Here is a 15,350-nt window from a genome sequence, read left to right on the forward strand (position 1 = left end):
TGAAGATCCCCATCCGAACTACAGTCCAACAGATGCAAACTGCTGTACAGGGTGATGGCACAGGCCTCCAGGGGCCCGGACCCTGTGTGACGGACATGGAATCAAGTGCCATGAGCCTGACTCAACAAAGAGATCTTTCATCAAACGCCTCTATTCAGACTCCCCCCTCACACACTGGCTGGACGAATGGGCGTCCTGTGGCACATGTGTCCATGGGGATGGAATGATTCTTGAGACTGAGAAGGCTAATCTTTTCTTCTGCATGACAGTTACCCTACTCATAATTCTTGTATTATATTCTCTTTAATTCACATTTTAAATTCTGTATCTATTACAAATCTGATCCGTTAAGAGTATTACATTTTGGGGAAAAATTAACAACCATTATGCTGTCTAGCATATCAACTGCTATCCACAAATGAAACATGTAATGGAGAGCGTGCTATTTCTCTAGACACTAGTCTTGTCAAACAGTCGAGGAGTCACAGATGTGTGTGTGTGTAGAGTGCCAGTGTGTTGGGGGGGGGGTTGATGAAATGCCCCCCAGATGTGAGGTGCCATGCGGTAGCACAGCAGTCGTGCAGACAGAGAAGCTAACCTCAGAGTCCCCGGTCTAGAAACCCACCAGCATCCAGATGAGAAAAAGGGGCAGGGCACAGTCAGAGAGAGAACAATATTAACACTGTCATCTAAATCCTGTAAAACGCATCCGAAGCACTTGCCTTTTTGACTAAGAATAAGCGCAACGTCTTCAGAAAACGCATGAAACCTCAGCATACTTTACCTTTGATGTGGAGCTTGTTGTAAAACAGTTGTACAAGATCACAACATTTACAATCATTGTTGTTACTGGTTAACTAAAATGATTAGAAATTGTTTTTTTAATTGACTTAAAAACACTTAAGCTTACTATTATTTTATTTTTATTTCTTTTTACAATTATTTTTATAAAAATACATTTTCGAAATTTTGCATTGGCAACTAACAGAAATAAGTTTAAACTTAAACTAGTAGTAATTTAGTAAAAAAAAAAAAAAAAAAAAAATTATATATATATATATATATATATATATATATATATATATATATATATATATATATATATATATATATATATATATATATATATATATATATAAATAAATTAACCCAAAAAAAGAACTACTAAGACAAACTTAAAATTAAAATGAAATCAAAATCTAGAAAAAAAACTACAAAATATTAATAAATACTGTAACAGTATATAAATCATTCCAGAGTAACATACAACACAACTATTATGTAAATGTAATAAATGAAGGAATGTATGAATGAATTAATGTTTAATTGTCAATATACAGTTAAAACTAATATAAAGATATGTTATTCACTCAAAAAAATACTCTGATCACATGATAATCAAATATTGAAGTAAATCATTGATCAAATATGAAAGTCTATGTCCCATTGATTGTACATTTCCAATAGCCTCACCTTGCTCATCTTGCTCTTGCTGTCAGCAGTGAGAAAGGACATATTATTAATTTCGTTCATCACCACAAAGTTTTGCTCCTCTCGCTTGAAATTCTGCACAGAGAATGAGAAGATCAGTGAGGTACACAGAAATGTAGGTTGTTGTTTTCGAATGTCATTTGTTGCAGTTTCAAATAATTTGACCGCTGATACTGTGAGATGCAATGAGTTGTTGTTTTTTTGTTTTGTTTTTTTAAATAGTCAGACAGTTGTCTCTTACATGAGATTTGGACCAGAAGATGAAGACCTCTCCCACCATGCGGAACAGCTCCTCAGCATCTGGGTCCCGGAACGTCAGCCATCTTGCTCTAAAACCAATGTGACAGTTAAAATGTCAAGACAGTTAAAAATGAACAGCGGTGCTCCGGCCGATCGTTATGCGCATCTCTTCAGTAAAGCCGGTTCTCCAATCAGCGTTAATTTCCAGGTGCATGATTTCACATAGAGCAGCTGTTACTACACAGAGCCGTTGTTAACTGAGAAGATGCACAAATCCACGTTCATTTTCAGCGTTTATTTGTGCATCTTCTCTATTAACAATGGCTCTGTGTGGTAACAGCTACTCTATGTGAAATCATGCACCTGATGGAATTTACCGCTGATTAGAGAACTGGCTTTACTGACGAGAAGCGCATAACGATCGGCCGATCGTGATCGGAGCACCCCTAAAAATGAATCCATTGTAGAAAAAAACCACACAGGAACCACAAAATACCTGTTGTTATCCACATAGCGGATGAGAAGAGGGTAAAGCGCATACAGGTCCCTACAGAGAACTGCAAATTCATCTCTTATAGTTCCTTCCTCCTCGTCCCCCTCAGACTTCCCCTCCATGCGCAGGTGCTCCTCCTCAGCCACTACTTTAGCCGTACGCTTCTTCAGCTTCTCCATGGTGGGAATAAAATGGGATTTAAGCATCTCTGGTTTGGCTCGGCTTACAATGGGCTGGGAGAACACTGGATTGAGACAAGGATATTACGTTGAAGATCAGGCACTAAAACTAAAATACAAGCACAGAGTTGAAAATGACAACTTCTCGTACCTGCAAGCCTCTTCATCCAGGAAGCTTCGTCAATTCCCAAGTTGTTGATCACAATTTTCATGATACTTCCCAGGAGCTGGTTGAGTTGATCGGAGGTGACGTCTGTACACAACTTACCCTCCAATTCAGGAAAGTTCTCCACCCCTCTCTCCCACCAGCGGGGCAGATAGTTACACAGCATGGGCAGGGTGACCTCGATCACATGCGGCATCTCAGTGTAGCGGGCCCCCGATTCAGCCAGGTCCCCTATCTCTTTCAATAATATGTCTAGCTCAGGAATATCACACAGCTCCTGGACATGGTTCGGAAGGCCCAGGACTGTAGAAAAGGAAGAATAAAAGTCAGAAACAAATAAAGAAATAAACATAAACATATATATATATATATATATATATATATATATATATATATATATATATATATATATATATATATATATATATATATATATATATATATATATATATATATATTAGGGGTGGCACTGTTTGGTTTGGTTCACGGTTTTAGAGTCACGGTTTCGGTACAGTTCGTTATGTGCTATGTTTATGGAATAACTATACTTTCTAATAAAAAAAGAAGAAGAATATTCCATCCAATTACAAGCAACAGCACAAATAAATACAATATCGTAAAGATACAAACAATAAACAGTGATTTTCAGTTTTTTTAGCATAAGTTTTTAGGTACAGAAATTGAATAAAGTAATCAAATGTAAAACATTATTGCACATTGCACTGTATAAATTAAAGAGTATTCTTTATTAGAGTTACAAAAGCTTTTTAATCAAGAGCAGTGAGTGGTTTCTTTGTTGTTGCTGTTCGATTAATATAAAGACTGTCGCTGTAAGAGAAAGCACTGATACAGTAGGCCTACGTTCAGCCGGTTATGTCTGCTGTGTACTGACCAAGACGAGCATATTGAGATAATTTTTGTCTGCATTTGTCCATTTAAACACAATTCTTCAGAGAGAGCTTAATATTTGCGCGTGTTCTGAGGCGCGGGTTTGCGCGCTTCGGGTGAACGCATGCACAGTTCTTCTCACTGCGCGTGCGAGCTCGCGTTCTTTAGCTCTTACATTTTTAACCGTTATACAGTCTATAGTTTAAACTCAAAAAACTAAAATTACTTTAGTTTGAATACATATCAACGTGTGCTGTTCAGGTTTCATCTGTGCACGCGCGCTATCAGCACGCGGATGATGACGAAATAAATGACTGCTCATATTCCATCTTCATTTACATTGATCAAGAGTGAATGGTTTGTCCACTTTTTTTTTCTCAACGCTATTGTTGTAATGTCTTGGAATCCAGAATGCGCATCCATCAACAGAAACACAGATTAGAAGAACCCTGTTTGTTTTACGTGCTATTTATAGCAAACCGTTTTTACAGTACAGATGCTTTGTCAGATTTAAGATGAACCGCGGTCCCAGCGAATCGTGTCACCCCTAATATATATAAATGTATATGTTTATTTCTGTATTTGTTTCAGACAGTATCCTTAAGAAATCATCTCAAATCCAAATACCATCTGATATGCTGATCTGGTGCTCAAGAAATATTTCTTATTATTATCAATATTGAAAACAGTTGTGCTGCCTAATACTTTTTTTTCAGAATTCTTTGATAAATAGTGTTGAAAAGAATAGCATTAATACTAAATGTATTTGATCATCTTTTAAATGGTAGTGTAGGTGCAAAGAAAGGACTTACTAGCTCTTTCTCTGGGTGTCTTGGTAGTGTACACTGAAAATGCATTGTATTCATTAAGATGGGGCTCAAGGTAGGCCACAGGCATGGCTGCAGCGAGATGAGCAAGACATTCTCCAAGTGCTGGTCTATGCCTGAAGTAAATATAGAGGAAAGCTATAGAAACCTCAACCATAGTCCCATCACAAACAGACTTATACTCACACACATTAGACTCAAACAGACCTTTCTGCATGAGGTGTTTTTACTGTTCCAGAAGAGTAGATACTACACATGATTCGGTAGCAGGACATCTGCAAATCGTCCACTAATAGAAGCAAGAGGAGACACGTTAATTTTACTACATTATTTAATAATCAAATAATGTCGTATTTAGTTTCCAAAAAAGTCCTTACGGATAACATCATCTCCAAATTGGTGTTGAGCGATGTGGTCAAACAGTGAAGTAAGGACAGGGAGCAGAGCTGTTGTGGTGTAGTTAATATTCTGCGACACACCTTTCACCGGCTGAGAGACAAAAAGCAAAAGGACTTGTGCCATGCAAAAACAATGCAGCAAATGAACCTTGTCTTATACAGTAAGTATTCCTCAAGCTGTACCTGATTGCCTTTGGAAAGTTTGCCAAGTTTGAGGTTCTCCACCATCTTTTCAATGTCGTCAGCTGCACTCTCAAAGAACAAACGCAGTCCTGCTTTTACGATCTCAGGTCCGGATTTCATCACTGTTCTGTTAACATCAGAGAAATGAAAAAAAAGACAGTTAACTGCTGTGCAACCTTTCTCCACTTTGACTGGAAATTCATTTCGGCGACTTTCAGTACCTGGCATCAAGTGACCGTGCAAGGATATGAAGGCAGTTGACAATAGCAGGTGCATCCGTACCTGTGAATCACAAATAGATGGTATTACATCAAGGACAGAATTTTTTTTTTTTTTTTTTTTTTTTTTTACCCATAAACACTGTTTAGATCAGTGGTTTTCAAACCCTGGGTCACAAGACTTGAAAAAATGGGTCACCAGGATTATTTAAGGAAAATGGATTATATATGTATTTAACAAAGTTCAAGACTCATGGAAGAAGGAAACGGTAACTATCAAAATTACCTTTAATAACTAATTTATTGTCAAATAAAAATGTTTTATTATTAAATATGAAAATATTTTAATAATATTTGGAAAGATTGTATAAAAATAAAACAAAATATTATTTTAAAAAAATCGTCTCTCTCTTTAAAAAAAGTTTGAAAACCACTACTTTAGATTAGATTACCAAATTAGATGCTCTACTTGATGCTTGATGGAAATCAACACACAAAATGAAAGGAAAAACATTAAGCAGTAAGAAAACAGAATGGAAAAGTTATGGAGGACAGCAGAGTAGAAATCTTACCAAAGAGAAACACTCTGTGTCGCACCAGGGCAGACATCTTACAGAAGATACTGATACCGAATTAAAGGAAACCAAGGGAACATAAAGAATGAATATGAGAGAAGTAGGAAAAGAAAGCAGCCAGAAGAACATGGTGAAATAAAAGGTTTAAAATAAACTAATATGAAATATAATTAAAAGCAACAAAACACATGACGTAATAAGATTTGGTCTTGTATTTGACATACACATCATTTTCGACTGGTGTGTTGTTACCTTGCAATCATCTCTTTTTCCTTGTTTGAGGCATGTCCGCCACTGCCCAGGATTTTGGCCGGCGTGGAAAGGAAGTAGAGGCAGTGGTTTTTAAAATATTGATTTATCAAAGGCAAAAGAATCTGAGGATGACAGAAAAAAAAACACACAAACAATATAAACAGTCATGTGCTAATACTCAAATGCTGAAAGATTTCTAGGGCGTATAGACCACTAGAGACCGACCTTGGCAAAGAACTTGATCTCTTGTTCGTGCGGCGACTTTTCCACACGGCCGCTGCTCACAACGGCCTCTGTAAACACAAACGTCACAGGAAACTAATCTCAGTTCATACACAAATTCTTGCAATAAGGATAAAGGACAAGGTTAAAGGATAAAAAGTTTTACCAAGATGTGCTATGAATTCCTGGGCAATATCCATCCACTTCAGCAGCTTCTGTAGGAAGCCATACGCAAAGCGCTTCTCAATAGATGAAATGTCACTTTCCATATCCTTGAGGCCTCTGGACAGACATATTTCAGACCGTAAGAATTACAGCAATTACATTATTCTGCAGTATATATGATTTTTTAGTTGCTCCTGTACCTTGTCACAGCATATCCGTTAAGCTGCAGAAATTTAAGCAGCTCATATGCCTTCTCCCTATCTCGAGCCTTTTCTTTAGCCGTCAGTGTGTCATAAGGCACAAGTAAAGGGTGTGTCCCGCCCCCTAATTCAAAATACATTAAGAGAGATGTTGATGAACTATAAGAACACAGCTAAACAATTTTAAAAAGTCGTTTACTGATGAGGCATTGGAGAAATGCAAACCTTTTGTTTGTAACTCCATTTTCTTTTTGCGCCCCCAGGTGTTGTGATAATTTTCTGCAAGCTGCTCTGCCATGGACTAGATCACATAGTGTGCAGTCAGCCACGATGCTCTCTATTGTATTGAAATGGTGATATTGAACTAAATGGGAATGTTTATTAGCACTGTGTACCTGTAGCTCTCTGGATAGAGTCATGCCTGAGATATCAATGGGCTGAGGGCTGTAGCCATGACTGGGGTCATAGGTCGCCTATGAAAAGAAATTAATTATGATATTACACTCACATTAAGAGTATCAATTACTATATGTAATTTGTCATGTAATATGAGAAACTTAGATACAGCAGTAATGCAGATAGTATTTGATTGGTATCTCAAGATATTTTCCAACTCTGTCCTTACCTGTGCAGTCTGTGAGATCTTGCGAGCGGTCTTCTTCTCCATTTTCTCATCATCTCCATCTCTGGCTTTGTCCAAGGTCCACTCCCACGCAATCATGGCCTTGATGGACTCTTTAATGGGCCAGCGATAGATTTCTTTATCCTAATGCAAATATTATTGAATTCAAACATATTAAATAATAAACAAAAAGGTCTGAGAGTGAGTCAGATATCCCATCTTTTGTCTTTTTTTTTACTTTTATGTTGAAATTGTGGTTCCTAATATATGTTTTTGGTTTATCTTTGTTAAATTTGTTGATTCTGCACTTGTATTGAGTCCTCCCTTGTTTTTCCGGGTTTCACCATAGTTACAGTGAGGCTGAAAATCTAATATTATATGATGTCTTGTTACCTTTTCAGAGAATGTTTTGTAAGGCCTGAGCATGGGATGAGTCTTGGCATTTTCGTCCAGCACCTCACCAAAAGTCCAGTTGTTTTGAATCTGATGGATTATAAGGCACTGGTAAGACTCCCACACAAATAAATAAATAAATACATAAATCAGGCAGTAACCACCTAGGAACCACCTACATCATAACATACCACACAGAACCCCCTAGAATTTTTTTTATAAATAAATAAGTGAACAAATAATAAAATACATACCTTTTCAAAAGCCCATCTGTCATGTGTGTATTCTGCATATCTGTTGATGAAACCGTCCAGCTTCTCAGGAATAATAGTGCTATGAAACGAGAACATTAAAACAGCATAAGCAAATGTTATTTCTCTCTCACAAAAAAAAAAAAAAATATATATATATATATATATATATATAATAATGAAATGTACTTGGTTGTATCCACAGGTTTGGGGTCAAAGTTGCCTTCAGCATCGACAGAGGCCTTTTTCTCTGTTTTGGAGGAGTAACTGGCATCCACATAATCAGGAGGAATCGCTCCAGCAATCGCACATATACAAGGCATGGCAATTTTGAATAGCTCTGCATCAAATTTCTGTTGGTAGACACAAATTAGAAAAGCTACAATGTTACTACATCTGTTCACTCAACTTTGGGACATATTAACTCTCTCAAACAGCTCAGTAACAGCATCTTCTTTATCTATTACACAAAAGAGGCTGTATTCCCACCTTGTGGGCCAGAGATTCAAAAATTCCCCAAAAGAGTTTACGGGTCAGATGAAGCTCTTCCTCTGATGATACGCCAAAGTTAGCCCAGCCATTGGGCAAACAATAGTACTTCCAACAGCGCTCATAATGATTAGTAAGCAGCTGCAAAATAATCACACACAGATGAGATAACTGTAGAAACCAGTTTTTTAAATGAAAAGTACAGATGTATGATAATATGATGCCATACCTTAAGGGGCATTTTAGCATACTCGTTCAGAATCGGCACGTCAAATACCAGCCGCCTGAGGAGGTGCTGGAGCATGGAGGGACGCAGGTACCTGTACAGCAAACATTACACAATAAACAAAATTATGTTGAGTCACCAGTAAAATTAGGAAACGTGCACACTTGTTGTTTTGTTGCTGTTTGCTGCAGTGAATAACACTGACCTGCACAAAGACATGAGGCATTCCTCAATTACATCTCTCTGAGCTTTGGTAAGAGAGCGTCCTCGGGACAGCCTGTAGATGGTGTGGAGCATGGAGTCGATCATGATGGCACGGTGGTCCGTGCCGGCAAATAAAGGAGCACATTTAGTGATGAGAGGAAGCACTGCGGAGCACAGGTAACGGTTCAGAGCCAGGGCCATTTCTGTAGTGCTGAACGCAGCCTTAAAGAAAGAACAGGATAGTAATTGGGACAGTACTTCAGACAGTTATGTACGTAGAATGTTGCAAGCTAAACTTGAACCCACATTTCTCATGTGAACACCACAGCTCAACATATCTCATATAATTTGAATGCAATTACAGGCAGCGTTTTCTTAGTGAAGAAAGATACAGATAAGATACAGATATCTTACTGTGTCTAAGGAAGCTGCAGCTCTCATGTCAGGCAGAAAGCCCACTTCCAGTACATGCAACAGAAAGTCCTGGTTGTCGATGCCATAAACTCTGTCCAGGAACAGGACCATTGGTGCTTTATGATCAGGCACAAAACTGGCAGACATCTTTGGCTCAATGATGCTGTTATCTGAAATATAATGAGTAAAACAGAAAGTGTGAGAATGGTAAGAATACATGAATCTATCTACAAGCTTTAAACTGATCATTACCTTTCCCAAAAGCAGGTATCTGGAATGACAAGCTGATCACACCAACCAGATCCTCAATAGGCACCAGAGACCTAAGAATGGCTCTGATTCTCAAAGCCTCACCTTTTCCAGCTTGGATCAACTATACAAGAAAGGAAGCACGAGACATTTAATTAAGCAGATTTCATTTAGTATCACTCAATCTTTGGCATACAAATGCACTTACATGCATCTCAGGTGCACAGCGACCCAGCAAATCAATTAGAGCTGAGTAAAAGGACATGATGGCATTTCCCAGGTGCACTCTGTTCTCCTCATGCTGTTCCTCACCTCCAAACCTGACACAACATAAACAAGAAACACTGCGAAACCTTTCTACATACCACTGGGAAATCTAACAGTAACAAAGCATCACACAGGGTGACTTTATCAGGATAAAATGGATTAATAATAGCACACAGTAATGTAGTACAGAGATGCTTTGCACTCACATGGGGAAGCGTCTGTCTTTTTTAACAGTGGGTCCATCTCTTGCAGGATCCTCAGAGATCTTAATAGCTTCTTCAATGGCAGCAAGCAGACCGTTGCCCCCTTCTCCTCTCAATGCGGGACCAAAACACTCAGGCCTCCTGATCAGCAGTCGGACCACCACATTAGCATTCTCCTCCACACTCTCTCCTGAAATGAAAATATTATACAAAACGTATATAGCTATACCATAAATTTCTATTATAATTCTTTATGGTGTTCCTGTGGCTCAGTGGTAGAGCATTGTGTTAGCAGCGCAAAAGGTTGTAGGTTCAATTCCCAGGGAACACATGTTAGGTAAAATATGTATAGCCTGAATGCACTGTAAGTCGCTTTGGATAAAAGCGTCTGCCAAATGCATAAATGTAAATGTCATCATATTAAGACTCTCACATTAACAAGCAAACCAGAGTATACAGTATCTAATGTATGCAAACTACACGTCTCTTCTTTGTTCAGTTACAACCATCATCACATCATAAATACAAACCATTAACAAATACAGCGAAGCGCAGGAAATCCAGATACTTCTCGCCTCCACATGGATTCCACCCAATATCTGGGTAACCTTTTGATAAGAGCATAGGGCAGCTTTGCAAGCCACAACCTGCCAAGTACTTCACCACCTGGATATACAGAGAGAGAGAGAAAAAAAAAAAGAGTTTTCTGCAGGCCACAAAAAAAAAACAGAAAAAAAAAAATCTATTTGTACTTTAGGTTGACACACCATCTCCAAGTCTTGCTCTTGGAGAGCCAGGGCAAGTTCATTGTTATCAATACAGGATGCAGCAGCAACATCAAGAGGAGTGGAGCCACGCATTCCTGAAAAATTGTTTACTGGTTTATTGATGCAACCCTAAATAGTTCACATTTATAAGTGAATATAATAAAATTAAATTAGATTTACTCCAGTTATAACTAGGCTGAACATAAAAGCACATACTGCAGATTAAAAGTTATTAAAAACGAAAGCTTAAAAAGGTGAGTTTCTTTCAGAATCAGGCTTTACCCAGCCCAATCCCACTGTTCTGCAGGAGGTAGCCCAGGTGATCGAACATTGAGCGCTGATTCTGTCTGCTGATACGGCAGAAATAACACAGGAAACGGCAGCAGTTGGTCACCATTCGTGGAAATCTGATCTCCTGCTCAGAGCAAATGCAAATTTAATTTTTTTAATCTTTCAAACCAATCAAATGTTTTAATTTCACGTAAAAATTAGACTTTTAAAAATGGCATGCCTTGGAATCTCCACCTCCGAGTACGTTCACCATAACCTCCATGACCGTCTCGTGCATCCCCAGAGCTCTCATCAGGTTGGGGTGCTGGTAGAATACCCTGTTGCTCATAATATTTCTGAAAAAGAAAGACGGACGGTGTCTATCAGTTAATTTTGTTACTTGCTGAAGTTGAATGACTTTTTTAGAATGCAATCATGCACTCACCCAATACTTTGGATCATCAGCCTTTCCTCTTCAGGCCCCATCTGTACGATGAGCAGGGAGCGGATCTGTCCCAGACACTCCAGTAGCTCCATTGTGTCTTGCACAGATACTGCATTGATAATGTAGGCTTTGGGCAATGCTCGGATCAGCTCACCCAGGGCGTCATACTGCCGGTGTAGCAGACTGAACATGAGCCGCACCAGCTCAGGGTTCTGAATGAAAGACTCCTGAGCCCAGTGGATCATAGTGTGGGAGATCAGCTCCTGAAGAGTGTCTGTGACACAAGATCAAAAGTTTGTGTAATTATGCTACGGAAAAAAAAATCTAATGTGAATCGCTGAAGTCTAATATGAAGTAAAAATAATTTACTGGGCTTTTTATCTTCTTCAGGTTCAGGCTCAGCCTCCGGCTTCTTTCTCAAGCTCTTAACTTTCTCCACTAGTCTCAGAAGGCGCCCATGGAGAGAGGTGTCTACCTCCTCTTCCTGCTCCTCCTCTTCAATATGAACCCCTATAACAGAGAAGGAGAATACATGTGACTCCCTACATTACGTTTGACAACAGTGACGCCTTAGAGCGTGTGGAAACAGGAATGATGTGGAAACAGGAATGATACGTTAGTAGAAACAAACGAGGTCTAATTATATTGTTCTTCATATGAAACAGTGTCAGTATATGTTCTCTGAAAAGGGATTATTCTGTATGGTTAAACTGACCACAGTGAGCCAAAAGGTCATGGTGAAAGGTCAGCAGGCCATTCCGGACTTCCTCAGGAACAGGGCAGTCTTCCTCCTCTGGACTGTTCTTAAAACTCATCAACATGTACACCTGAATAAAAAGTGTAAGTGTAAATGTTAGCTCTTTTTTTCTCTGGACAGAAAATGCAGACATTGTATAAATATATATATATATAAATAAAAAAGCTAGGCCGCTCTCTCCAGGGCGGCTGAACATTACCTGTTCCTGTGGAGGGGAGCGGAATTCGCGGGTCTTGCGGGCTGTTTCTGCTGCGCTCATCGTAAAGGCCTGCATGAGCTCATTATATCGGTGTCTCTGATTGGTCTGCACCAGGTTGACAAACCTGTCCGAGAAAGCAATAATGGCTTCCACTCTGTGACGCAGCTCACAGTCACAGAAATATTGCAGGAGGGTACACATCTAAGGATGAGAAAGACAGAAAAATCAAAAAGTCAGAGATATACTAAGAAGTATGAAAGTCTTCAATCAGTAGTACTTCACCTGAAGTTTAACAGACTCAGGAAGCTTCATGTGCAGCAGTCCCTCTCCCACATCCTCCTCTTCCTTCACTTCTGCCTCTGCTGCACCAGTGTCTTTCTCATCTTCTCTATCTGTTGTTTTCTCTCTATCCGTTTTTTCCACAGCATGTTCAATCTCTTTCCCTTCCATTCCCACCTGCCCTTCGTCTTCCTCCTCCTCAGGTTCGAGATCATCTTCTTCCTCAAGCTCTTCTTCCTCTTCCTCTCCCATTCCTTCATCCAGCAGCTCTCCCTCATTTTCACCCTCTACTTGCTCCTCTTCCTCTTTCACCTCCATTCCTTCCTCTTTGCAGACCAGCTGCTGCTCGGCATCTCCAATTTTGGTGGCCTCCAGTTCTTCTGCCGGGTTCTCACCATCAGTGAAGACGGATGGTTCGATCAGCTTCAGGATGTGTTTGACGTCATTGTCATCAAACACGCCCATTATTAGAAGAGTGCTGATGAGCTTCAGAATGGGCACAAAGTGAAACTCAACGCTGCCTCCAACGGGATCCCGCATGGCCTGGCCACCGTCCTGCACAGCTTCTGTAAGCATGCTGAGAGCATGGTCTTTAAGCATCTACAGTACAGAAAGACAAAAAGAGTCAGCAAAAGAAAACTAAAGAAGCCAATTTTGTGGTAGTCTTCACAACAAGACACCAATCTAATTTCCTCCACCTACCTGCAGGGGTATGATGGGGCTGAGGGTGTAGAGGTCTGCATTAGTGCCCACAAACCCAGTTGGGGCGAAGTGTAGTTTGGGGCGTAGACAGGTGGTGAGGCCAACCCCAGGAAGCGCATGGGCCTTCTCAGCATCTGAATAGAGGGTGATGCTACGCGTGTCATCAGTCATGGGCACAATGAACTCCTTATTAGTCATGAGACGGTTGCGCTTGGCAGATTCGAGGTGCATGGAGATGAGCAAGTCGTAATAGCCGCTGCGGATGGGGCCGGGAAGGTAGGTGTTTTCAATGGCGTAAAAGAGCTGCGATTCATCAACGTGGCTGCAGAGGGCATGTGCAACACGGTTGTTTCCCAGAGCACACACAGAGCCGTACAATTTCAGTGTGTGGTAATGGAACGTCATTAGGTCGGTGCGCTCTGACAGTTCCAGGATGTCAATGCACCTAGAGAAGAGGGGAAAAGATCATTCAAGTTATCAGTTTTGAAAGTGACATTTTTCATAACACTTAATTCTTTTATTTCAAAAGACTAAGGATTTTCTTTTCTATTTTCTAATGAAATAACCAGGTTATATTTTCATCTTAACGAAATACCTGTTTTCTTCTGGAATGTGCAACGCCATCATAAAAAGAGGTTCCATACAATGCACCTTCCAGCCCTGTCTCTCACTCACACGGCCAGTTTCAGGGATCAAAAAGTGATTAGGCATCCGGCTCCAGATGACAGGTGTCAACATCTGGACATCCAACCTGGGAGGACACTGAGGTACTGGGTTCTTGTGGTCGCTACGGAACATGGCCGCGGAGATGGGCATGATGTTCTGAATATAGAGAAGAAAAAGTGTAATAAAAATAAAGAGCAATTTAAATTTAAGTAACAGAAATTGCTTTAGAATGCTTGTACAATCAAAATGACATCTTTAGTACGAGATAGTGACCTTTAGTTTGCCGAGTTCCACTTGTAACATGTTCTGGCTTGACGGCAAACAAAAGACAGCAGGGAAGAGCTTAGTACTGGGTTCCACCTGAAACATAGAGAAACAGCTTAATGTCACATTATATTGAAACAAAATTATATAAATTAAGTATTTTAAATTTCTTTCAGGATATTTAACACGTCAAAATGTTGTCCCTTTTCACACAATGTCAATATTGGCATCAATGAGTTTTCTACATAAACTAATATATAATATACAATAATAAAAAATACACAAAATTAAAATTTTGATCATTATGTTATTTAAAGTTTATGTACTTTTGATACATGTGTTAATCTAGTTATTTCTACATCTTAGCCTGAAAATGTACCTACAGTAGTTCCTTATGTAGTTGTCAGTTACAGGAAACAAGGGAAAGCTAATTTACTTTATCTCACCTGGTAAAAGGCATTGATCTCTTTCCCGTTGGCTGTAAAGGTCATTAGTCCTGTGTCCAGGTCCACCAAGCAGCCAATCACAAAGTCCTCCTGGCTGATGCGTGTTTGCTGTGAGCTGCTAAACTCTCCTCCCCACACCATGTAGCAGTTGCTGCGTTTTACACTGAGGAAAGCAGAGAAAAGACACGGAGATGTTCTGAGAAAAGTGACATGAAATGATTAAAGTTAAGCCTGGGTCCTTAGTCATGTATGCATGTTCTGGTGGAAAAGATACTGAAGTATGTAGCAGCATGAATGGGCTTACCTGTCATGAATGTTGCCTTTATCGTCCCCAACTGTAACGGTTACATTTCTGACTTTACCAAGATCAAAGTGTGGGTCATACTGGTGGTAGTCAGGAGTGACCCACCCTACCCATACTCCACTGGGCTCCTGTCCAGCAAACACCCGAACTGAATAATAATACTGGTGGAATAAAAAGAAGGGCTTTTGTTACACATGACAACATTGTGATGGATCAAAGTATTATTTAGATTAAATTATGCAAATGATACAAAGATATTTAGTAAAACTGAATCCATACAGTCGTTGTGTTTGAGATAATATCAGCATCATCACGATCATCTGGGACTACGTCCTCCATCAGACGAGGCACTGTTGGAACCACCGGTGGTGGGGCTATAAAAGCTGCTTTCTTGGCCTTGGAAAAAAAGCTAAAAAAAAACAAAAAAAAACACAGA

The 15,350-nt window shown here is 39.6% G+C and overlaps 1 protein-coding gene across 7 annotated transcripts in view; it reads right to left on the bottom strand.

Annotated features, from left to right (window-relative positions):
* LOC128021066 (ryanodine receptor 1) overlaps positions 1 to 15,350 on the bottom strand; it is a 51,041-nt gene that overhangs the window by 19,950 nt on the left and 15,741 nt on the right. For 4 of the 7 annotated variants that reach the window (XM_052607969.1, XM_052607967.1, XM_052607966.1 and 1 more), the window contains exons 31-73: positions 15,194 to 15,323; positions 14,915 to 15,075; positions 14,611 to 14,773; positions 14,174 to 14,260; positions 13,830 to 14,056; positions 13,235 to 13,679; positions 12,536 to 13,132; positions 12,254 to 12,454; positions 12,013 to 12,124; positions 11,667 to 11,807; positions 11,298 to 11,571; positions 11,094 to 11,208; positions 10,865 to 10,997; positions 10,583 to 10,677; positions 10,346 to 10,481; positions 9,819 to 10,005; positions 9,554 to 9,665; positions 9,349 to 9,469; positions 9,097 to 9,266; positions 8,684 to 8,904; positions 8,482 to 8,572; positions 8,253 to 8,393; positions 7,953 to 8,116; positions 7,767 to 7,845; positions 7,513 to 7,602; positions 7,123 to 7,263; positions 6,893 to 6,970; positions 6,723 to 6,798; positions 6,498 to 6,621; positions 6,299 to 6,414; positions 6,136 to 6,203; positions 5,911 to 6,032; positions 5,656 to 5,705; positions 5,087 to 5,147; positions 4,866 to 4,992; positions 4,662 to 4,773; positions 4,492 to 4,573; positions 4,270 to 4,400; positions 2,555 to 2,872; positions 2,228 to 2,468; positions 1,733 to 1,820; positions 1,474 to 1,566; positions 599 to 613 (exon numbers count right to left, since the gene is read on the bottom strand). In XM_052607969.1, the coding sequence (XP_052463929.1) occupies positions 599 to 613; positions 1,474 to 1,566; positions 1,733 to 1,820; positions 2,228 to 2,468; positions 2,555 to 2,872; positions 4,270 to 4,400; positions 4,492 to 4,573; positions 4,662 to 4,773; positions 4,866 to 4,992; positions 5,087 to 5,147; positions 5,656 to 5,705; positions 5,911 to 6,032; positions 6,136 to 6,203; positions 6,299 to 6,414; positions 6,498 to 6,621; positions 6,723 to 6,798; positions 6,893 to 6,970; positions 7,123 to 7,263; positions 7,513 to 7,602; positions 7,767 to 7,845; positions 7,953 to 8,116; positions 8,253 to 8,393; positions 8,482 to 8,572; positions 8,684 to 8,904; positions 9,097 to 9,266; positions 9,349 to 9,469; positions 9,554 to 9,665; positions 9,819 to 10,005; positions 10,346 to 10,481; positions 10,583 to 10,677; positions 10,865 to 10,997; positions 11,094 to 11,208; positions 11,298 to 11,571; positions 11,667 to 11,807; positions 12,013 to 12,124; positions 12,254 to 12,454; positions 12,536 to 13,132; positions 13,235 to 13,679; positions 13,830 to 14,056; positions 14,174 to 14,260; positions 14,611 to 14,773; positions 14,915 to 15,075; positions 15,194 to 15,323 (6,436 nt within the window). The remainder of the gene's footprint in view (positions 1 to 598; positions 614 to 1,473; positions 1,567 to 1,732; positions 1,821 to 2,227; positions 2,469 to 2,554; positions 2,873 to 4,269; positions 4,401 to 4,491; positions 4,574 to 4,661; positions 4,774 to 4,865; positions 4,993 to 5,086; positions 5,148 to 5,655; positions 5,706 to 5,910; positions 6,033 to 6,135; positions 6,204 to 6,298; positions 6,415 to 6,497; positions 6,622 to 6,722; positions 6,799 to 6,892; positions 6,971 to 7,122; positions 7,264 to 7,512; positions 7,603 to 7,766; positions 7,846 to 7,952; positions 8,117 to 8,252; positions 8,394 to 8,481; positions 8,573 to 8,683; positions 8,905 to 9,096; positions 9,267 to 9,348; positions 9,470 to 9,553; positions 9,666 to 9,818; positions 10,006 to 10,345; positions 10,482 to 10,582; positions 10,678 to 10,864; positions 10,998 to 11,093; positions 11,209 to 11,297; positions 11,572 to 11,666; positions 11,808 to 12,012; positions 12,125 to 12,253; positions 12,455 to 12,535; positions 13,133 to 13,234; positions 13,680 to 13,829; positions 14,057 to 14,173; positions 14,261 to 14,610; positions 14,774 to 14,914; positions 15,076 to 15,193; positions 15,324 to 15,350) is intronic. The other 3 variants (XM_052607970.1, XM_052607968.1, XM_052607965.1) reach the window with 1 other exon arrangement.

Source organism: Carassius gibelio, chromosome A10 (assembly GCF_023724105.1).
Source record: "Carassius gibelio isolate Cgi1373 ecotype wild population from Czech Republic chromosome A10, carGib1.2-hapl.c, whole genome shotgun sequence".
Lineage (NCBI taxonomy): Eukaryota > Metazoa > Chordata > Actinopteri > Cypriniformes > Cyprinidae > Carassius > Carassius gibelio.